At 43.1% G+C, this 24,538-nt stretch overlaps 1 protein-coding gene across 4 annotated transcripts in view; it reads left to right on the top strand.

Moving 5' to 3' along the window:
- Positions 1-24,538, top strand: part of LRRC27 (leucine rich repeat containing 27) — an 87,422-nt gene that overhangs the window by 45,110 nt on the left and 17,774 nt on the right. For all 4 annotated transcript variants that reach the window (XM_061635637.1, XM_061635634.1, XM_061635638.1 and 1 more), the window contains one exon: positions 800-896. In XM_061635637.1, the coding sequence (XP_061491621.1) occupies positions 800-896 (97 nt within the window). The remainder of the gene's footprint in view (positions 1-799; positions 897-24,538) is intronic.

Raw genomic sequence — 24,538 nt, 5'->3', positions numbered from 1 at the left:
TAGCTACACCAGTGGAGAAAGACACTCGTGGACCAGATGGGCCAGTAGTCTGATTCACTCAGTATTAGGGGGTTTCATGAGGTGCCATTTTTCTTGGGCCAGGGATACATCAGAAAATAGTTGACATTGTAATGGGATACTGCCACTTATACTTTTGATACTGACCAGATCAAAATCCTCAAGCACTAGATTCAGAATCAGAGAGCGCTTTATAAACAATACGATTTTAAATATTTAACAAAATACTTTACAAAATATTTAAAAGCATACAATGATGTAGTTTGCACATAATGATAAGCCAAAGTTAAATGAATTATGACTTCCTGCGAGCAAGCAAGGCTTATCGGCTTGTTGTTGTGGCGTTTTTGTTTGTTTTTGAGAGAGACAGAAAAAGAAAGAGGGAGAGAAATACGGACAGCCAGAAAGAAAACAAAGGAAGTCCATATATATCTAATTGTGCTATGAGAGCTCTTAATAACTGTCAAATAAATAATCTCAAAAATGGATAGTCTTCATTTTGTGTGAATGGCATGAACGTTTTAATTAGTTGTTATCCAATATCTACCTAGATCACACCTATGGAATGCAAAGTAGGTTATCTATAAATTAATATTTACAAATTGGATATGATCCTTTCCTTCAGAATATATTTCCAGTGTGGCTTTTCAGTGCTTGTTTAACACATACCATGTTGGTTTCAATATCTGCCATGTGACTCACTAATAAAATGTTAAGAGGGTGACCTACAGAAGCATTACTCTTACAATATGTTTTGTTAAACTTAGTTGATTTTTTTTAGAGATAAAGAAGTGCTTCAGAAATGGCGGAAACAGGCCAAGATGATCAAAGAGAAGAAGGATATACTGTACACGTTTTCACCTGATAAAGGAGACATGGTATGTAACAGCAGCTGGTAGTGCCCTGTAGAAACCTAGAATTGCTTTTAATCTCTGATCCAAAGGTGCTATGTAACTTTGGTCTAGCTACTCCGTTTTTCTGTGCAATTGTTCTTCCATGATGACACCTTGCTCCTTGGTACCCCACCAGTCATTTTGAAGTCTCATCCTAAGGGACTGCTTTAGTGCAGGGGAACACACAGAGATTTGTACTCTGTAGTGAAACAGCATCTCACTTTGTGCAAATGTAGAGTAGAGCTTTATAGTTCTGCCCTACTTGTCAACAAATTCTATTCTTCCCCCACCCTATAACAAAAAGCCTTTAACTATCAAAAGTCCGAGGTACAGGGTTACACAAGTTTACAATTGATCCTACTACAGCACATCTACCTAGATCAACAACAAGCCAATGTTCAAACTCTGACAATAGTGCAAGGGTGTTATTTCTGTCCTTACACCATGCCTAGGACTGTTCTATCTGATCTCGTAAGCAGTGATACTGTTACACTCAATTTCGAGGTTCGTACCGCTGGATGAGATCCCAATACTCAAACAACGTGAGACTCAAGGTTCCAAACCAAAGCTTTATTACGTTTGCAAACGGAGACTCACGGGCAGCTCTTGCCAGTCCAGTGAGGTCTAAAGTTACAGTTCTCTCAAGCATAGATATATTCTTCTATCACTAGGCAGATTGCACAAAGCACATAGATGGGAGACTTGGGAGTCTTGGCCTGGCATAGCTACGCACAGTACCACAAGATGATACAAAATATGTGAATCTCACTTGTTGTTCCAGTGTCGGCCTTCATCCCTTAACCCTTGCATGTCAGACAACTTAACATTGGCTTTTACTAAAGATCTATTTCACATGGAACAAATCAATCAAAATTTTCCATTCTAACAATCCTCCCTCAAAAGCATTAGGGGGTTGAAACTTAATCATTTTGCTTAGGGCTTGTTTCAACTCCCTAAATGCTTTCCCCCCCCATTAATTTAGTCCATTTCCAATCCTTTAGGAACTATTGAATAAGGGGTTGGAGGCCTTCTCAAACCTCGCGCCTGAGGGGGTATTGTTTCACTGGTTGGGGCTTTGCTCCAGGTTTTAAGGTGACTTTCACAGGTTCTGCTTCTAAAGCCCTGGCTGGGTTATTCTTGTGTGCCCATACTATATCTGGAATGCCCTCTGACTCTTCCTCCCATTCCAAGACTGAGGCAGGTTTATGTTGCATCACCCCCCTCAGGGCCATTTGATATGAAGAGCTACAGCATTTAGGAATGGTGACTCTCATCAAGTTCCCTTCAAAGGAAATGGAAGCTTGCAGTTTTGTTAAAATGTCCCTGCCCAGTAAGGCAACAGGGCAATTTGGGGATACCAAAAATTCATGCTGTATATGTCCATCTCCAATTTTGACCAGCTGAGGCCATGTGAAGTGAAGATTTTGCTTTTCCCTTTCAAGCTGGCGAATTTCCCTGTATGATTATGCTGCAATACCACTGCTGCTTTTTGACATAGATGGCCTGCAATTTCTACCTTTACCAGTCCTTCTGGTATTTGAGTTACATCATACCAAAAAGGATCTGGGCAGTCCAATGTCTTTGGGATTGTACGTCCCCAATCCACAAGCTTATGATACACGTGTGTATATATCTGCATGCGTGCTTCTAATTGACACTAAAAAAAAACTAAGGCTCTTTCTAACGAACAATGGGATTCACTGTGGGTGGGGGTATATACGCCAAGGAATAAGATAACATTTATGCAACAGCGTTTAACTCTGCCCTTGTTTTCCTTTGCACAAAACCTCTGGAACGCATCACCAGCCATACCATCAGGTGGGGGTGTGTGAGAGTTGGGGTGGGAGTTATAGCTCTTGGCCTTACACCTCCTAGAGTCCACTTGAACTAACATGGGGTTAGCCAAGCCGTACCACTCCCCCCCCTCTTTGAAATGTAGACGTATACGTCCTTTCACAGTTCTACCCCGGGCTCCAATGCTGACTTCCAATTGGTGTAATTGTGCTATATGAGATGGATACACATTACAAGGGCCATTTAGACAAAGATCAAAACTTTCTGTAAAACCAAAACCACCACAACGAGGTGCAGTATAAGGTTGAAACCTCCTTTGGCGTCTTCACCCCAGCCAAACAGGGAATTCCACCATCCATGTGCCTCTATCTGTGAGAGCTTATCTATGATATGTGTGACTGCATGACGATCATGTGTTATCTGAAGTGTTATGCTGCACTCCTGAACATTGCACTATTCCTAACCATTGTTATGCCAGAATGGGAAAGTAAACAAATGGGCCAAAACTCTACACTGATGAACCCCACATCTGAAATAGCCAAATTCTGTAAAAAAACCCTGTTACAAAATCACTCAGAGGGATTTAAAAAGCAAAAACATCCTAGGAGCAAAACAGCCATAACATATAAATTATGAAAGGAAAAAAACAAAAACAACGGTCAACACATCCTTAAAGGACAATGCATAAATAATTACATTCAATATTACAATGGAAATAAAACAAGTGTCAGGGTCTTGAATCATACTACAGGGTGGCTTGTACAGAGTTCATCCTCTGGAAACCAGCTGGTCATGTTCAGTGGAAGCTGTAACTGAACGGTGTATGGTTTGCCGATGCTAGGCAGAAAAACTGGAATAATGAAAAGAATAATAATTCCTCCTCCCCTCGAGTGACTATGATAAAGATTGCAAGCTTGCACAACATAGGACATCTCGCCAGAAGAAATAGTGGTGTCCATTTCAGGTTGATGGCCAAAGTAGACTTGTCAGTTTCTATAGTTGGGGAAGAATGAAGCAGGCCCCTATGCTGTTATTGTAGCACATGCTGAAGAATGGCACGCCAGTTGCATAGCTATGTCCTGGTCCAGGGCATTGGTACCGGCTTCACATCAGTGATCTGTGAGGCTCCAGTCAAAAATGCCTGCAATAAAATCTCCTGTGACACACACACACAAAAGGAAAAGTTCCTTTGGGGGAAAATGCTTCAGCGCAGGAAAGAAAATATAAAAATAAAACACATCCATGGCCACAGATGAGACTTCTGAACAAAAGTGAACAAAAACCAAAATATTGTGTTGCAACCAACAATTTAACAGCTTTATATCTTGCACTAAATATTCCCACTAGTAGTGAAAAAAAGATGTAATTAAAAAAAGTTTCAGACAGACAAACACACAACAGGACTACACATTGTAAAAACCTTCGAGTTTCCCTAACCTCTGGTTATGTACAGATGTTTCCCAAGAAAGTAGCCATGAAAAGCAGCCTTTAGGAAAAAAGGGGGTTACTTTGCAGCTTCTACACAGACTGGAGAAAACAACTTTAAGAAACTTAATAAGGGAAGGGAGCTCCGGAGGAAATAAAATCTTGCACAGAGGAATACAAGGAGAGAGGAAGAAAAACAATTTGCAGCTGCATTCTTAAATTACCAAAATATACTTATGCTTTAAATCAGACAGTAGAAAACTTCTTAATTTCTTAACACTATACCAAAGTAACAAAAGGGAGATTCTGAAGGTTCTCCTCTATACCCATATAAAAACAAAATAAGCATTGTTAACGCCTGGCTTCTGCTTCGTCCTATAATCGGAAAGGCAAATGGGATAAAAAGATTAGACTTTTGATCATATACAAATGCATAAAGAAAACCCTCTGTCCGCGCAGTTATCAGCAGAAAATCTCGGGTCAGTTGAGAACTGATTCCTGTAATTAAATCATGATTTATATGCACGGAAACAACTGCAATTACACAATAAACTGAAAGATATAACAAAATTATACCGGGCTGCAAGGGGCGGCGGCTGCGTTGCACTATTTGGCTGTTTACACAGACAACAAGCTGCAATAGTGAAAACTAAACCCAGTACTGGAGCAAAGAAAGAAACAGGACTCTGACATTATAGAACAGAAATTATTCTCTTTTCTTTTCCCTAAAACAATCCACTAATTTTCCCAAGACATTTCTTACCCATCACGACTGGCTCTTTAACCTTTTCACTGTCTGCGTAGCTCAAACCTTCTGTCTACATCCTGTATGCCTCAATCTTACAACTGCCCTCATAACTGGCCACTAATGGGTTAACCTCTCCAGTATCAACTTTGGCTAATTGCTGTGTCACAATCACAACCACCGTTTGCCAAAGCTTTGTTGCCAAGGACAGAAGGGGAGGGGGATAACAATGTGCCAGGGAATTTCTATACCTTAACCTCTGGATTTACTACAGCATTTAAAGGATATTTCCCCACTCACTTTAAAACAAGAGACAGCAAAACATTATTCCCTCCATGGCTACCACTTTTGCCATAGCTTAGAAATCTCCAACACCAAAAGTCGAATGCAAAGAATGAAGCAGTGCACACACAAAACAACCAAACCTAATTTCAAAATAAGTTCAGGGATGAGCCACCTTCAAATGTCACATTCCCAAATCAAGTCACTCATGAGTAAAGCTGTTGTCACCAGCTTTTTCTCCCAGATTGACTCTCAAAAGGAAAAACCAGAGGGGGGGTATCTAAAGGGACAGGAACCAGTTAGGAGTCTCTGCCAGCCAGAGCACTGAACATTCCCAGTGCAAATCCTGTTTCCACCTTTTCCAAGTACCTAGCCCCACCGGCTCAAAATACTTGCAAGACTTCGTTCCCCAGGACTTTGCGGAAGGGGAGGGAGACACAAGTGTTATCAAGGGCTTTCAAAATGGATGGGACCCAGTTTAGGGAACCCCCTTAGTAGCTTACTGGGGTTCCTTCCACGTACCACCCTTCATTAAAGGTGATGTCACTATGCTTTTGCCTGCTGTAGGGAAGCCTAAAACTTCCAGGACCATCTCTGTACTCCCTTTTCCTCTAAATCACTTGCTTAAACAAACAGAGCAAATCTCTTCACACTAACTTAAAAGATTGCTAAAAGCTACTAAAGGAACAGATTAGATCTTTAAATCCTATGAAAAACAAGGACAGCCAGCAGAAATAGTAGCATGGATGGCACAGCCGATCCAAGCAACAAGAAAAAACAACATCATGTTTTAGGAAGTGACAGTATAGGGAAGAAAGTTCCCTTATAACATTCCCACAGAAAACCTTCACACAGACACTCAAAGAAACCTTCACACCTTCTCACATATAACCACTTCACATTTGAGTACTCCATTCATACACGTCTATTTAGACAAAATCATTCCTAATACCACTCTTATTTCCCGGGAAAATATTACAAACCTTACACACATGGGAGCCTGACAACTGACTCCATTTCTTAAAATTCCATTCCAACCACATCTTGTGCTCAACCACCATCCTCTTTCTAATTTTCTCCTTTTCTCGCAAGCGCGTGACCATTTCCCCTGAGGCCCCTTCTCCTTTCCCCTTTTCCAGTTCATCATCTGAATCTGGAAAGGTATCCTCCTGCCTCGCCTGAGGAGTTCCAGCTCCGGGGTTGGGAGGTGGAGGCGGCGCAGAGGGTATTATGGAACGACTCAAAATTGTTCCCCTCTCTGATTCTTCATCAGCAAAATAACTGGGAGGAGGGTCCTCACTGGTCAAAGATCTTACTGCCATTACAGTAAATCCCTTCCATTTCTGCATCTTATGGGGGCTTATTATGTCAGGCTTTGCCCCCGGTAAAACAGAAAATGTAGCTCCTGTATCCACAAGAGCTTCATATCTTGCTCAAACTGGTGCTGCATAATATCAATTTCCCTTTGTATATTCTGTAGCCTTCTCTCACTCTGTTTACAAAGGTCCTTCATTATTTCCTCACTAGTCTGCCGCATCGTCTGTGGGGGTGAAGGTATACCGGGACGTCTTGGTTTGTTTACAAACAGCTTGAATAACATTTAAATCAAACGTTCCTCCCTCTGGCCAGCCTACTCCCCAGCTTGGCCACACCTTCTGGCAACACATTTTCATTCCCTTGTTAGACACTAAACTAAGGGGTGTCCCTCCTTTTCGTTTGGATGCCCCTACTCCCATTCTTGGGGTTTTCACCTGGTTGCTTCACAACCTTGACCCAGCTGGCACACACCTCGTCTCTCGCTTCGTCCTTCTCCAGCCACTTCCCTCGCGGGATAGACGGAACCGTGAATCCAGACTCCACACTCACTTCGCAAGCACTTTTGCGTCTCAGTCATACTCACGCACCGGGTCAGATGGGGATTCCACCTCCGACAGGATCCCTGGGCTTTTCAGTAGGCTCTCATCCTTCCACCTTTCCTTAGATTCCCTCAATGCTTACCGGGTTTCGTCGGGAAGGGGAATCTGCGTCCGGATGGGCGTTGGTTTGCTCGAGTCTCTAAAAGGGAGTCCTCAATTGATACCGTCGTGCTACTTGCTCTCCGACTGCCCGGCCCCAGGGCAGGCCAAAATGACCTGGAGCGCTCTACCCCTGGCTCTCCGGCGCGGCCCAAGGAGCCGACGGGTCACCAGAGGAAACTCCTGGCTGGCTCTGCTAAATTGTTACACTCAATTTCGAGGTTCGTACCGCTGGATGAGATCCCAATACTCAAACAACGTGAGACTCAAGCTTCCAAACCAAAGCTTTATTACGTTTGCAAACGGAGACTCACGGGCAGCTCTTGCCAGTCCAGTGAGGTCTAAAGTTACAGTTCTCACAAGCATAGATATATTCTTCTATCACTAGGCAGATTGCACAAAGCACATAGGTGGGAGTCTTGGGAGTCTTGGCCTGGCATAGCTATGCACAGTACCACAAGATGATACAAAATATGTGAATCTCACTTGTTGTTCCAGTGTCGGCCTTCATCCCTTAACCCTTGCATGTCAGACAACTTAACATTGGCTTTTACTAAAGATCTATTTCACATGGAACAAATCAATCAAAATTTTCCATTCTAACAATACCATTAGGGCAGGACAAACATCCAGGATCCCCATGCAGCAGAATGAGCAGAAAATCCCCATATACAATAGGACTGCTTACCATATTTTGAAATAAACCAAGTAATATACATTAACATCTGAGGGGCCCTGGTAAGATTATTAGGTTCAGAGACAAAAAATGGGTAAGTGCACTACTGCTGATAAGCCACTAGAGTAATGCCATTACTTGTGGTATCAAGTCTGTCATTAATTATTTCAATGTGTAACATTATGGCCGCTAGGAGTTGGGTCTGCTTTGGAATATGTGTGTACCTTATATTAATACTATAATACTTAGATTCATTTATAAAATTACAAGTTGAATATAGACAAAGGCAAACAGAATATACACTTATCAGCAGTAAATCGACTGCCCCATGTCAGATCCTCAGACAGGCAATCCTGAATCTCCAGATGCCTTTCAGCCTTCAGCCCACTCTGAGCTTTCTTTTCTGATTCACCCCATCATTCTCTCTCAAACTGCAGTTTTTATTTTTTCCTTTTTCACAGACCCACACAGACCTTCAGTCAGCCCCCTCACCTCACCCACAATTGGGGGGTGGGTGGGAGAGGCGTATCACCATCCCTGGGCTCTGGTTTGTATTGTTTAGACAGCCAAAGTTGGTTTAGAGAGGGGAAAGTCACTGGACAGATCAGCCCAGAACATTACCTGCTGCATCATACATCAAAACCTCAACTGCCTTTTCTCTGCAGAGTGGCACCAGCAGAGGATGATTTATAGCAGAGAACTGGTGGGTGGAAGGGAGAGTGTTTAAACTTATCCCTGTCTGCCTCTTTTCCGCTATAACTCCCTTTTCCATCTGATCACTTTCATCAGCGGGGCTTCCAAATTGATATTTATAGTTTGACACGTTATTGTGAACCCTGAGGTTTTTAGTCTTTATGTAGAAGGGGGGGGGAGGCATCTCTAATGTTAATGTTTGGCTATAAAGAAATGGCTGAAATGTGTAGAAGGTATCTGCTAAAAGCACAGAAATTAAGAGCTAGGCAACATTTCCAGGGATGATGATGATGATGATGATGACCTACCCTTCACGCAGAGGACCCAGGGCAGGTTACAACAATTTTAAAACACATTATTAAAACAGTTAAAAACAACATCACAGAAAATAGTGTGGATCCTAAAAATGTACATCTCAGATGTTGAAGGCCAGGGTAAAGAGGTATGTCTTCAGCATTTGCTGAAAGTTGTTCAATGAATTTGCCAGATGCCCCTCAGTGAGGAGAGAGTTCCACAGCTTAGGGGCTGTCACAATGCCTTCTCCTGCCCCCACCCTCGAGTTTCCAAGGGTGGCAGAACTACCAAAAGGGCCCCCTCTGCTGATCTCAACACCCGAGAGGGTCTGTAGGAAAGGAGGCAGTCTTTCAGATATTTGGGACCTGTCATTTAAGGCTTTAAACACGAATGTGAGCACCTTGAACTGGGCCCGGAAACAAGCTGGTAATCAATGCAGCTGTTTTAAAACATGGGTTATACAAGTTCTAAAAGGAATCCCCCACCAGTAATCTGGCTGCTGCATTTTGGACCAACTGAGGTCTCCAAGTCTTCTTCAAGGGCAACCCGATGAAGAGCGCGTTGCAATAATACAGTCTGGGAGTTACCAGAGCATGGAGCACTGTGGCCAAGTCTCTGTCCAAAAGGGGGCAAAGCTGGTGAACCACCCGAGCTGGAAAAAGGCACTCCTAGCCACTGAGGCCACCTGAGCCTCCAGTGACAGATAAAGGAGTACGCCAGGCTGTGGACCTGCTGCTTCAAGGAAAGAGCAACTCCATCCAGAACAGGCCATCTTTCCACCTCCTGGACATGAGAACTCCAGACACATAACTCTTCTGTCTTTTCAGGATTCAGCCTCAGTTTATTGGCCCACATCCAGTCCATCTGCCTCCAAGCACCGGTTCAACACCTCAACTGCCTCTCCTGATTCAGATGGAATAGAGAGGTAGAGCTGGGTGTCATCTGCATATTGATGGCACCTCACTCTAAATCTCCTGATGACAGCTCCCAGTGGTTTCATATAGTTGTTAAATAGCATGGGGGACACAATGGAACCCTAAGGAACACCACAGGATAATCCCCATGGTGCTGAACAGTAGCCTCCCTTAACTACTTTTTGGAAGCGGCTCTAGAGGTATGAGCAGGACCACTGAAGCACAGTGCCCCAAGCCCCCATTTCCTCAAGACATTCTAGAAGGATATGGTCAACAGTATCAAAAGCCGCTGAGAGATCAAGGAGAACGAGCAGGGTCACATTCCTCCATCTCCCAACAGATGTCGCCAACCAGGGCAACCAAGGCAGTTTCAGTGCCATGGCCAGGCCTGAAGCCAGACTGGAATGGATCAAAGTAATCAGTTTCTTCCAAACATACTTGAAGCGGGACTGCCACTGTCTTCTCAAGCACCTTGCTCAAAAACTGGTTATTTGCCACTGGGTGATAGTTGTTTTAACACTTCTTGTTCCAGGGACATCTACTTAAAGAGGGGATGCACCACCACCACCTCCTTCAAGGCAAATGGTACCTTCCTTTCTTCCAGCAAAGCATTAATCACTTCCTGGACTCACCCAATCAGTCCCAAGATGGGCAAGGGTCAAGGAAGCAGGTAGTGGGCCACACTTCTTCAAGCAGCTTGTCCATCCTCAGGCTGCAATAATTGAAACTGACACAATACAGGTGGAACAGACAGTGCTCTGGACGCCTTCATTGGACTTGCTCTAACTGTGGCATCCAACTCTGTCTGAACCTGTTCAATTTTGTCCCTAAAATGCCTTGCAAAGTTGTTACAGCAGGCCTCTGAGGGTGTCAGAGCAGCACTCTCTTGGCTAGATGACCACTTGGAAAAGCTCTGTCGGCTGGCTACTTGCAGATGCAATGGTGGCAGAGAAGTAAGCTTTGTTTGTTGCCCCCACTACCTTGTGGTAGGCATGATAGTGGAGCTTTACCCGTATTTGGTCAGGTTTCCACCAAGATTTGCACCACCTGTGCTCCAGCCGCCAAACCTCCTGTTTCATCACACGCAGATCGCTGGAATACCAAGGTGATCTATGTGCTTCATAGCAACAGCAGGGGCACTCAGGAGCGATTGTGTCAATGGCTCTACACGTCTCACCATTCAACAGTGAGACAAGAGCCTCAACAGGAGCACCAGCCATGCCAGCCGAAAAAATCCCCAGAGCATTCAGAAATCCATCAGATTCCATAAGCCTCCAAGGGTGGACCATCTCAATGGGTCCCCCATCTTGCAGAGTGGATTAGCTATCCAAAACTTAGTACGGAATGGTCCACCCATGACAGTGGACTCCCAGTGAGTCCCCCAATCAACAGAGTAGTACCGGTCTGTGTGACGCCCTTCCCTGGCTCTCCCTGTCAGGTTCCTACCTGCGCGTGGCTACTGCCTGTCACTAGGCACCACCAGGGACTCCACCAGTCCGGACTGTCCTTTATTATTGTTTCTCTTCCCGCTCTAGCACAGATCTCAACAGATCGCCCTGCTAGGCAACCGCCAGTCACGTCCTAATACTAGTATTCCCAGAGACTCTGAATACTGGTATTCTTCACCGCTGCCACCATTTGTTACAGTTTCCCTTCAGCCTTGGTCATTACCTTACCCTCCCTTCTGGTCTGTGAAACCCCAGCCAAGGATCAGGCCTTTGGTAAACCAAATTAAGTATTTATTAAAGATAACAAAGCTAACAAGATTAACAAGATTTCTTCTTAAGGCACATAAGCATATGGTTTTACTCAATACTAATCCGAACTCCACCCCCCTCCTTCTCCACTCTCTCCTGGCAAACCACTCTCTCAAACCCACCAAACAACCCACTCTTTCTCTTCTCCCCCCAGATTCCCCTGTCTCTCTTCCTTTTATACGTTCAACCATTTTAAACACTCAGCCAATCATCTAGCATTCTACTGCCCATTCACTCCCCCTCCTCTTTCACTCCACTTACCATGTATCCTCTAAACAACAACACTTACCATATATACATTAATATAGGAACATCACAGTCTGCTCTGTGGCAAAGACCAGGTTGAGGGTATGTCCGGCCAAATGTGTTTGTCCATTAAAGTATTGGTCACCTGGTGAGGGAGATGGAACTTTTATGGATGATTGCAATTCCCCCTCCCCAGACCTCTGACCTGGAAAGGTGCTGCACCAAGTACCCATGTCTGGGTTAGCACTGGGCCACTGAGCTCACCCGCCCAGGTCTCAGTTATGCATGCCAAGTCTGCCCCCTCATCCACAGTCAAATTGAGGATGATAGCTTTGGGGGAGACCTGGCATTTATCAACAACACCACAAGGCCATGGGATCGGCTGACCAGCATTCCCAAATTATGAAACAGAGCAGGTGAAGCAGAGAGGACAAGGGCTTTGATGTAACTCACCCTCCTCCTCCCCCCTCTATAATTTGCCCACCACATCTCCCTCTTCCTACCATCACAGGGATGGCAGTCCCACTCCCAATTCCTCCCTGTTCCTGACCAAGACACATCCTTCCCTGACCCACCAGTAGTAAACAAAGATATGCAGCGGAGGCTGGTGGCAGGGAACATCAAAACTAGGGGACAGTTAAACAAAGAAAACGATCAGACACAACTCACATCCCAACTCTCATCTGGGATAAAAACCACTCCCCTTTGACTCGCCCAAGAAGGGCATATTTCATGTTGGATTGGACTCTTAACTCCAGGGGCATGAAACTACTTTCTGTCAACACTCAACACTCCAAGATCACCTCCAAGCTCTCGCCCCAGAAGTGGCTCCGAAAAAACAAGACAATCCCTCTAGAGGAAATCAACACCACACATAAAACCCTGCCCTGTAAAACTAATTAAAAGTGGCCCTCACTGCACCCTGAAGAATTAATGCAAAGAGGCAACCCCCTTTGGTGATACCCCCCAGCACCCATGGTTGGCTTGACTTGCACCCTCTCCTTCCCCAGCAGGACTGCAAGGTCTGCTGGTTTGGGGGAGTGCCCTGGCAGCTGCAGCTGAAGCCACTCAAGCAGATGCAATGTAGCCTCGGTAGGGCCTACTGATGTTACTGTCTCCCAAAGACAACAGCCTCTTGGAGACAGCTGTTTCTGCAAGGGGTAGTGGGCCTGATGTTAAGCTCTGTACCTCTCCCACACACTCCCTCTCTCATCAACCTGTCTCTCTTCCACTCATCTCCTTTTGGAGAGGTTTTAGATATCTAGCCTCCAACTCTGAGTCTGACTGCCTTTCTCCCCTTAATCCATATTATTAGTGAGTATGTAATTATTTAATTTCTATTTCTGTGAAACTGTAAACATTAAAATATGTGGATCCTGTTATTTAATGGAGGCATGCTATTTAGGAAAACATCATTTCATGAATCAGGAGACAGAACATCTGCGGTGATTGGGGCACATAGTACTCCATCAAATCCTTGCCTTTACAGGCTTATCTTCCATAGGCCAATTTCTTCACTGGCATTCAGATAACAGTATGCAATATAACTATAGGATTCTAAGGCTGGAAATTACCAGCTGAATACCCAGTCCAGTCTTCTGCAGCAAGGCAGAGCCCTGCACAGATCAGCCACTAACAAATTAACCCCCCCACACACACACACACAGACTCACTAGAACTTCTCTTCAGAGGACAGTTTGTTATTGCTACTTGGCTTTTTGGAGGAAGCAGGTGCAAATATAAGTAAATACTTACACTAGCTCATCGTGGCACACTCAGGGCCCATGTGAGCTGTAGGTGTCAAAACATCCGGCAAGTAGCTATTCAAAAGCTGTGGCTGCCTAAGCTGTTTGGAGGCGTTGAAACAGAAGGACTTTCATTTAAAATTGGATTGTTAAAATTGATGGATGCCTCCTGAGGTTTTGCCTCTGCCAAATGAAAGTCAATGTAGGCTAGATGTTACAAATAATTCAAGAGAGAAAAATCTGTTATCCTGGTCCCAAGAGAGAGTTTGTTCATTTTTAAAGAACCCTATAAATGCAGCTAGTTTGCTTATTGTTATTTTACATTGCAATTTAAAGAAAAAAGTCCAAGCATTTTACACCTGTGAAAGGCTGCTAAAAGGACCAAAGAGAAAAGGTCTATGAGGAAGAAGGAGATCCTGGGAAAATACCTGTGTAGGGTTGTTTGAGAGAAGTGGCAATGATGTCAGGGGAGGAGAGTCATGTTACACCAGAGGACACAGGGAATTCAGAGCCTATTAGAACACAGTATATGACAATGGCACATCCTCCCTGTGCTGCCTCTGGCCTCTCACAAACAGGCCAACGCTATCTCACCTTTGTTACTACTATAACTATTCTATTGGGTAGCCTTCCAATTCTTCCTATTGCTTGTTTCCCCTTTGGCTTGTTTGATATAATACACTCTCTTTCTAGTCCACTAAAAATAAAACTGATCTTTAAAATAATGGGGAAAGAAAAACCTTTTTGAGAGAACAATTGGCCTAGCATAAGAAGCTAAAAGGTGCAATTTGCAACTTGATACAAAACAGTCCCCCCCATCCCGTTATTGGAAATGGATGCAAAATAAAAATATTGCTGCTTCTGTTGGGTCAGAGGGGTCCTTTCGTTGTAAATTAGTTTTCAAACATTTAAACATTCTAACATTTAATGGGAGCCAGTGTGGTGTAGTGGTTAAGGTGTTGGAATACAACCTGGGAGACCAGGGTTCGAATCCCTACACAGCCATGAAGCTCACTGGGTGACCTTGGGCCAGTCACTGCCTCCCAGCCTCACAGGAAGACAATGGTAAACCCCCTCTGAATACCGCTTACCATGAAAATCCTATTCAGAGGATCACCATAAGTCGGAATCGACTTGAAGGCAGTCCATTTCATTTCAACATTTAATAGGACAATTATCAGCATACACAAAAAACACCCTCAAATACTTTTAAAGCTAATCTTGTAAATTTCCTTTGCAATATCAGCATTAATACCTGTTGATGTTATCACTGTCATAATCTTCTGCCATAGAGTTGTGTCTTGTCCAACACTTTATTTGAGCACAAGACATTTTTTTAAAATTATTTAATACAGTTGTTTATATCCCACCTTTCAGCATATAATCCTTCCAAGGCAACTGAAAAGTAACATTCAATTCCATATTTTCAAAATGCAATAAAGAAAACAAATATATTAATAATTTATCAGGGCAGCTTAATGGTTGATCACCATGTTTGGGATGGGGTGTGCAAGTCCAGTTGAAGCAGACTCTGAGGTGCTCTTCACATGCCTCCCTGTCTCATGCTGAGGTATGGTGCCTCCATGCTGATAATACACAATGTGGATAGAAATTAAAAGTAACTAGGATGTGCACCCCACAGTAAGCTTTGACTACCCCAAAATGCTTGACAACACCATGTATCCAAAACAAGTATGGAGTCACATGCAATTTTATACAGTCTTGCAGAGGACACTTTCCTGGAGGTGAGGATGCATGATTTGGAATGGCCCAAAGTTTACTTTGGGATGCACACACCTTAGTTCCTTATTTATTCACTTATACATAAGAACATAAGAAGAGCCTACTGCATTAGGCCAGTGGCCCATCGTGTCCAGCATCCCGTTACCACAGTGGCCAAACAGATGCCTGTGGGAAGCCTGCAGGCAGGACCTGAGTATAAGAGCACTGCTGCAGTTTCCAGCAACTGGTATTCAGAAGCATACTGTTTCCAACCATGGAGGCAGAGCATAGCCATCATGGCTAGTATCCATTGATAGCCTTATCCTCCATGGATGTATCTAATCCTCTTTTAAAGCCATTCACTTCAAAGCAATTAAGCCATGTTTTGGATATTATCGGAATGGAGGTGCCATGTTTGACAGTGTCTTATGCCATCATTGGATCACTTCATCTTTGATTGGAACATGGCTCCTCTAATTCTCAGAGTCTGGAGATTGGCCTGAACAACCACATAAGGCCTTTGAAGACTCTGTGGGAGGGTGGCCTGGGCCACCTAGAATTGTTGACTCTGTCTGTCCTGTAATAAAGTCAGCCTGACAACTGAGGATGAAAAAGCTGAAGATTATAATTTTTAGCTTGTTGTTTGCTATGCTAGAGATTGTTGTCTCAAAAAAATAATTTCTTATGTAGTTACTTTGGAGCTTGCATGCATTCTTCGCTATCTTTATAGGACTATTCCCCCACAATAGATCCTGGATCTGTGAAGTATTGCAGTCACCTTTAATCTTGCATGTCCCTGTGGCTTGCCGCATACCCTAACAGAACCTCCCACACTCACAACACAACTGTGCCAGTAAGGCAGGTTTCCCTGATAGGCTCCCTCCAACTTACTGTCCCACCTTTCAACAGTCTTTCATTAAAAGGGCAATCTTTGCCCTGTCTCTCAAACAGATTTTTACCTCTTTGAGTGAAAGGGCAAAGACAATCTAATTTGTCTGCATTCTTATGGGACCCTTCTTAATTTCTTGGTTGTATCTTGGTCTGTTTATACCCAGCTTTTTAGCCAAGATTCACTCCCAAAGCAGCTTAAAATTTAAATCGATCAAAAGGCACCATCAATTAAGGATATGTTGATGTGGAGAAGGCACAGGCTCTTCTGGCTCTGGCAAGTCCAGTTTCCAGGTTCTTTCTAAGGAGCAGATGAACTCGGGGGGGTGGGGCTGGCTGAAGGTAAAGATTTCAACCCACAGATGCAGCCCTTCTGTTGACCTTCAGAACCTTGAGGCCCCTGGCAGTTGGTGATAAAGAGTCTAGGTTCTAGACTCTCCTTGATTTTCATATAGGTAGAGTCACAGAAGGATTGTAAAAGCCACAACTTTCTCCTCATTGAGGCTAAGAATCAGATACAGGGTAGCGATTCCTCCTGTTCAAATATGGATGTCATGCAAGAAGTTAGCACCTTCTGTCAATTTGTGCTCATCTGCTTTGTGTGCAGAAGGTCCCAAGTTCAATCCACAGCATCCCCAGGTTGAGTTGGACATGTCCTTTATCTAAAGTCCTGGAGAGCTGCTGTCAGTGTATAGGCAATACAGAGCTAGATGGACCATGGGTCAGATTCGATATCAGGCAGAATCCTATGTTTATACAGGATATTTCTTTTCATAGTGGACATGTTGTCTGCATCTGCAATTCTTTGAATATTCAGTCCTACTCAGTATTGTTGTTGTTTGAATATTCAGTACTACTACTACTACTACTATTATTATTATTATTTCTATGCTGCTTTTTTACATATGTGCCCAAAGCAGCTTACGAGAACTGCAATTCAACAACAACAAAAAATATCCATACAGCATTACAATAAATGGCCTTGCTGCCAATTCATTTCAAAACGTAACAATCCAAATAAGCAATTCACTTGGATATTAACATTATTTATGTATTTATTTATGTATTTATTTATTTATTTTATTATACTTGTATACTGCCCCATAGCCGAAGCTCTCTGGGTAGTTTACAGTAACTAAAAACATTAAAACAAATACAATTTAAAACAGATCTTATAAAAACAATTTAAAACACAATTTAAAAATTTAAAACAGTATAAAACACATGCTAAAATGCCTGGGAGAAGAGGAAAGTCTTGACCTGGCGCTGAAAAGATAACAGTGTTGGCGCCAGGCGCACCTCGTCACAAAGATCATTCCATAATTTGGGGGCCACCACTGAGAAGGCCCTCTCCCTTGTTGCCACCCTCTGAGCTTCCCTTGGAGTAGGCACCCAGAGGAGGGCCTTTGATCTTGACCGTACGGGTGGGTTTGTATCGGGAGAGGTGTTCCATCAGGTATTGTGGTCCCAAGCCGTGTAAGGCTTTATAGGTCAAAACCAGCACCTTGAATTGAGCTCAGAAACATACAGGCAGCCAGTATGAATAAAATAATTCATTATAAAATAGGCAATATCGATAATTAAAACACATATCAATTGATATAAGTTAGAATAGCCACATGGGAAGCAATCAATAAATGAAATAATAATTAATAATAATATTATTATTAAGCCAGAGTCATACATTATTTTATTTATTTTCTTACATTTATATCCTGCCTTTCTTTCATCAAGCAACTCAAGGCGGCATCCACGTGGTTCCTAGGTGGCCTTCCATCTAGGCAGTAACCACATCCAGACCTGCTTAGCTTCAGCAAGGTGATGGCCTCATATGCCTTCAGACCATAACTCTGGGACCATGATAAAAATTTCTAATTTAGTCAGGTATTAATAAATAACATAACCAGTCCCTCAAAAGTGCCAAGCACAGGAAATGGCAACCAGATTTCTTACAGCCTGCAGCAGATGATCTCTCGCATGCTCAATACTCTTTCTCATTCTGGTCCCGTTCTGCGAGGGTAGGTTAACCTCATCATTCCAGGTTGGCCAAAAAGTTTGTAATTCAGCAAACATCGCTCCTTTCAAGCCTGTTATTTGTTCTTTGAAGAACACTCTTGCACCAGATTAACATCTTCTAACTCACACCATCATAATTCTTTCTCTTTTACTCTGATTACATGCACCTGAATAAGAGCTCTGGGTAGCTCAGAAGCTCATTCTTCCAGCATTTTTAATCTTTGTTCTTCCAGTAAAAAATGTCTCATTTGCTTAGTACACACACCAAACACACATACACAATGTAGGTTAATGCATTGTGCTATGAATGAAATATATATATGAAACACAAGATGGCACTGGAGTGCCACATATCCAGCTACAATGAGACTGCTGGCTTCCACTGTCAGACAGCTGGCAATGCAAATCATCACACAAGTAATGGAAGAACAAATATTATCATATTTACTTTATTTCAGTTTTGTCACCTTGATCCCTGGGTAGTCTTTAAAATGATTGCATAATGTACAATATGGCAAGTTAGAATTTCTGACATAGCATGGAAGAAAATATTGTTTGATATATTATCATTATTTTTTATGGGTAAGGTAAGTAGATCCTCCGTGGCGCAGAGTGGTAAGCGGCGGTAACATAGCTGAAGCTCTGCTCACGGCCGGAGTTCAATTCCAATGAAAGGAGGAAGTCGAATCTCCAGTAAAAGGGGTCAAGGTCCACTCAGCCTTCCATCCATCCGTGGTCGGTAAAATGAGTACCCGGCATATGCTGGGGGGTAAAGAAAGGCTGGGGAAGGAACTGGCAATCCCACCCCATATATATGGTCTGCCTTGTAAACGTTGCAAGACGTCACCCTAAGAGTCGGAAACGACTCGCACTACAAGTGCGGGGACACCTTTACCTTTAAGTAGCAGGATGGTTAAGTGCAATTCAGTTTCCTTTATATGAATTGCTGTAGGGGGCAGGAGGAAACATGTTAAGCATTCATGTAGCATTGCTTACATAGTGTTTACACCTATTCTACGACTTACCATTTAAATGTTTTTTAACTGTGCAAAGCACTATATCATTCTAGTAATCCTTGCAATATCCCTGTCAGGTAGGTCAAAATTATTGTCCCCATTCAGCAGAAGAGTAGGAAGGGCTAAGGCTGAGAGACAGAAGTCCTCTTCACACATTAATTGTGTGGACTCCACACAGTCAAAGGGACAGTAGGACCACACTACCGCTTCAAGGTTGCACAGCCTGTCAGACCTGCCCACTCACCCCTACAGCCAGGTGTTGAGCATGGATATGTGAGAAAGGGAAGCCTACACTTACAAACATCTGTGCATGTAGGCTTCCACAGGGGCTGGGATTCTGAGGCTCAACACATTGCATTGAGTTGGGGGGACCATGCAACCTCAGGATCTGGGCCAGTGGTGGGACTCCACTTCAAAACTGAGTGGAGTCTCTTCATATAATTAATGTGTGATGGGGACTAATGACTTGCCTAAGGCCACTGAGTTATTTTATGACTAATGCACCATTTGATTTCCAGGCCACCCTTCAGTCTTGCAGTAACTGGGAGACACACAGAGGATTTAGCTAATTTGGAGATCCAGTTTGCATAGTAGAGTTTCTACTGTAGCACAGCACTTTCACACATAGTGGACCCAAGTTTCACTCAGCAGAGGGCTGTGTAATACTGATGATGTTGTGTTTATTCAGTAAGCATGCAGCAAGATGTTGATCAGGGAACATTAGCATAACAAAGTTCATTCTGCCAAGCTCTGAAACCAAAATAAAAAAACACAGAATGACAAACTGTCTACCACCAATTGCCCCAGTTTATCCTGGCATACTGTATCCTGGCATGCAACTAAGACTATTCTCTAATAGCATTGACTTCAAAGAATATACATTAATTATAGCAGCATAACAAATAGTTCCATAATATTGGCAGTATAGCTTAAGACTGGTAATGCTTAAAAGAATCACATAGCCCAGAATGACAGGAATTTTTGTTGACATTGGTGGGGGCCGCTGGCTGAAATATGCCACATTGGAAGGGAATATAGGAGCAGAGTTGCCATTTGACTGGAACTAGGTTACAATTTTCGATTGTTGAACTTCACCTTGAGCAGGTATTGGAAGGGAAACAAATATTTCTTATAGCTAAGTTTAAATTTTTAAAAAATCATGGATGTATAATTAGCAGAGAAAGAGTTGCCTAAAAAGATTTAAGTTTGATTTTAATCTCTGTTCTAGTGACATTCAATTTTTTTCACTGTACAAAGCATTTGTTTTATTATTTATTACATTTATATACCCTCTTTCCACAAAGGAGCTCAAAGTGGAGCTCCCCTCTCCATTTTATTCTCACAACAACCCTATGAGGTAGGTTAGGCTGAGGAACAGTGACTGGTCCAAGGTCACCCAGTGAGGTTCATGGCTGAGTGGGGATTCAAACCCTCATCTCCCAGGTCATAGTCTAACTATTGTATAGCGCTGGCTGGTGGCCTGGTCCTGTCAAGCACAGAAAACAGATTAAAAAATTATTCTCTAGTTGTTGGGAAGTTTTACAGAAAAACCCAGGATTAGAAGAGGCTTATAAATAGCTTCTGGTTGCCTATGGGCAACCAGACAAAAAAGCAACATTTAAACTGAAAGACAGCTTATTCTCACCTTCAGTGTGTGCATGGAGGAAGAGAAGGGTCACACCTACTGACCTTGTTCAGTGGAAGGTGCTTGCCTTGATTTTTTTTTTAAGAAACACAAATGTTGAAACAAAAGTAAACCAGGACTGTTGTACTTAATGCCTATGTTTCTAATAAGGCATAAATTTAGCTCAGCCTTTCCCAACCAGTGTGCCTCCAGATGTTGTTGGACCACAACTCCCATCAGCCTCAGCCAGCATTGCCAATGGTCAGGAAAGATGGGAATTGTGGCCCAACAACATCTGGAGGCACACTGGTTGGGAAAGGCTGATTTAGCTTATTTGTTGTGACGATCCAGAAAGCACTTCTCTTGTAAGGACATCAGAAGGTGAAAAGGCTAGAATTGAGACCCTGTAGCTCTGTGCACAAATGCCTGTTTGGTGAATGCGCAGTATTCTCCCTAGACAGTGTTATGTGCAATTCTCTGAGCAGTCAGAGAGCAGCACTACCTGGGTTTGATTTCCTTTGGAATGGGGCCACTGGATGATTCCTGGCACTTCGTAATATTTGTGTTTATTTACAAATGTACAGGCTAAGCATAAATGGAGGTAGAGCATTAAACCACTCCAACAGGTGTCCCAAAGTCCACTGCTTTACTTTTTAACTCGGGACAGCTTAATTTCCATTGTTTTTCACTAGAAAATTAGGGCTATCAATAGTCTTTTGTCAAGACTTAGGAGACATTGACTAAGGGCAACCCATATGAATCGCTCTAGTTGTGAATTCTGATAGGAAATCCATAACAACAGTAAAGGGTCCGCAGATGCTGGACTGACCCCATGACCTCAAAGTGCTACGAAGGCTCCCTGCTTAGGCTGGGATTTCATGTAAGCAATGATAGTCTTCAGTGGCTCTGACAATTCCCAACCCCTGGCTTGATGGCTCAGCTCTGACCAGAGGGTACTGCATTTGATCTAAAGTCCAAGAGCAAAGTGTTGTCTTGGGTGGGGGGATAAAATTTGCATCCCAGATAGTGGCACAATTACAGTTGGGAGAGTTGTTTGGAGCGTAGGTGGCTTGAAAGTTATAGGCAGCTATTCTACAGTGCCTGAGATATGCCACAGCTCTTGTCCTCCTCCACCCCACCATTTCTGCACTACAGTTTCAGTGCTCTTCCATTTGGGAATTGGAAAAGCAAGGTACAAATCTGCTAACAAAATATAAATAAATAGCTTTTGTTGTGGTTTACAGCTAAGACCACACATGACAATAATGACGTTTTCTGTTTATTACTTTAAAAAAGTCATTTAGAAGTAGCATGCAGACCTGTACCATCTGTGTGCAGTAGTGCTTATACAACCGTTTAAAAAATGGGATTGGGAGTAGGGAGCTCCAGCAAAGCTGTCCTCTCTTCCCACAGCTAAGTCTGCCATTTCTTGATGTTTTCTTTTTTATTTGTTTTCAGTTCTTTGCAGGGTGTATGCTCTCCTTCCTCAGTGCTACACACACACATACACACAGAGAGAGAGAAATGTATCCAATCCATACAGTATATGGAGACTAGATATGGCATAACTATTGCAGGGAAATGATGTGCCGAACTGTATGCTAAAGTTAAAATGCAATCAGAGCTCACTTTCCTTGATTATGTGGAAAAGCCTTTCATTTACCAATCCCATGTGAGACAAATCCTTAATGGAGAACATAAAAACAGATGTGTTTATACCAGAGCTTGGAAGATTACTTTTAAAAAGTAATAAATTACAGTTACATGGCCCAAAAAAGTAACAATTACTGTTAAAATTGCTCTGGAAGTAACTGATTACTTTTACTCAAAAGAAATCATTACAATTACATTTTAGTTACTTTTTTAAAAAATGCCTGCAAGGTGCTGGCCTTGGCTGCTGTACATCTAAGTAGCCTAAAACAACATTAAAAATAAGAACACACACAGAGGGTAGTAGAATTTTTAAAAATTAACTGTAAGATTAACAGAATGGCATAACAGAATCTCACATCCCCCCACCCCACCCCTAGCAATGATGATACCACAACACACATATAATTCACTTGAAATCAAATTTTACACTTGAAATGCTGCTTTTATACTACATTTCTGTTATGTCTCAAAAGAACAGGATGTTCAAAGAGCACGTCAGACAAGGAATGTCTTTTTACAGATTATGTTGCCACCAGTACTGAACAGGCGTTCTACTCTGGTGCTTGAAGGCATGACTGTGTTGTGCTGCAAAAAGTAACACAGCACCCTTTTCAACTAAAACACATTTTGATCAATATGGCAATCCCCTATCAAAGAAAAATGCAAACTTTAGTACTTTACTAGTTGCCTTTTTAATTTTTTTTAACAGTATAACTTAGAGGTAACTTAATCCTATACATATTTACAGGGCTGATTCCAAGGGGCGGCCAGGTGGAGCACTGGCCCAAGGGCCCCTGAGGCTACAGGAGCCCCTGGGGGGGCCCTCTGCTCCCCTTCCATGATTCGCCACAGGATTGCTGCCACGGATAACAGGGCGGGAGCTTCGGAGCTCCGCCATTCCCTTCCTTAACTTACCTTGTTCTGCGGTTGCGCACGCAGCGGTGCCCTTAAGAAGGATGGCAGCTGAGGTTTTCCTAAGGGGATGAAGCCTCTGCCACCATCTTGGCTGATGGCACGCATGCATGCTGTGCGCTCGCATCCCTGCCATGAACCAAGATGGCGGCAGAGGCTTCAGCTCCTTAGGGAAACCTCAGCCTCCATCTTTCTTAAGGGCACTGCTGCGTGCGCAACCACAGAACAAGGTAAGTTAAGGAAGGGAATGGCGGAGCCCCGAAGCTCTCGCCGTGCGCAAGTCGCAGAAGGGGAGTGCTGGGGCCTGGGGCAGGCTTTTGCCCAAGGGCCCCAGCTTGTCTGGGGCCAGCCCTGCATACTTACCAGGAAGTAAGTCCCATTGAACTCATTGGGTAGACATGTATGCCCAATTGAACTGTCAGAAGCAGAACTTAAGAGACATAAGGTAGGTAAACAGAAAATCTACATATGAAAAGTAATCCACCAGAATAAACATTATCCCTTCTCCTGCAATTAAAATGTGGTCTTGCCTAGGATATAGTGAAACTATGGGATTTGCTACCACAAGAAGCAGTGATGGCCACCAACTTGGATGTCTTTAAAAGAGGATTAGACAAATTCATGGAGCTATCAGCGGCACCTAGCAATGATGGCTATGTTCTACTTCCATTGTCAGAGACAGTAACCTTCTGAATATCAGTTGCTGGAAATACAAGTGAGGAGAGTGCTGCTCATGCACTCAGGTCCTGCTTATGGGCTTCCCTTTAGGGCATCTGATTGGCCACTGTGAGAACAGGATGCTAGGCTAGATGGCCACTGGTTGGATCCAGCAGGCTCTTCTTATGTTCTTGGATGTATTGCAGCAAACAACAAAAGTTACTTGTGAGGCCTTACAGATCAGGGATAGCAAATGTGGTGCCCTCCAGATGTTGTAGGACTACAGTTTCCATCATCCCTAATAATTGGTTATGTTGTCACAGCGCTGAAGTTGGTCCCTAGTTCCCAGTTCTTTATTTGCTTGAAAGTTCAAAACACTAAAAAACAAGAAAAGTTCACAGCTACAGCAACTCCATAGGAAAGTTAACATGACTCTGAACCCCAAAATATATGTTGGGGTACCCCATATCATATATTGCTGTGATCTGGGGACTCTCCCTGGCAAGAATAACAACAAATTTATTCAATCAAAATTATCAGACTTCTGAAATGC

Source organism: Rhineura floridana, chromosome 7 (genome assembly GCF_030035675.1).
Source record: "Rhineura floridana isolate rRhiFlo1 chromosome 7, rRhiFlo1.hap2, whole genome shotgun sequence".
Classification (NCBI taxonomy): domain Eukaryota; kingdom Metazoa; phylum Chordata; class Lepidosauria; order Squamata; family Rhineuridae; genus Rhineura; species Rhineura floridana.
Note: the sequence above shows the minus strand (reverse complement) of the source record. Positions and strands in the feature narration are given on the sequence as shown.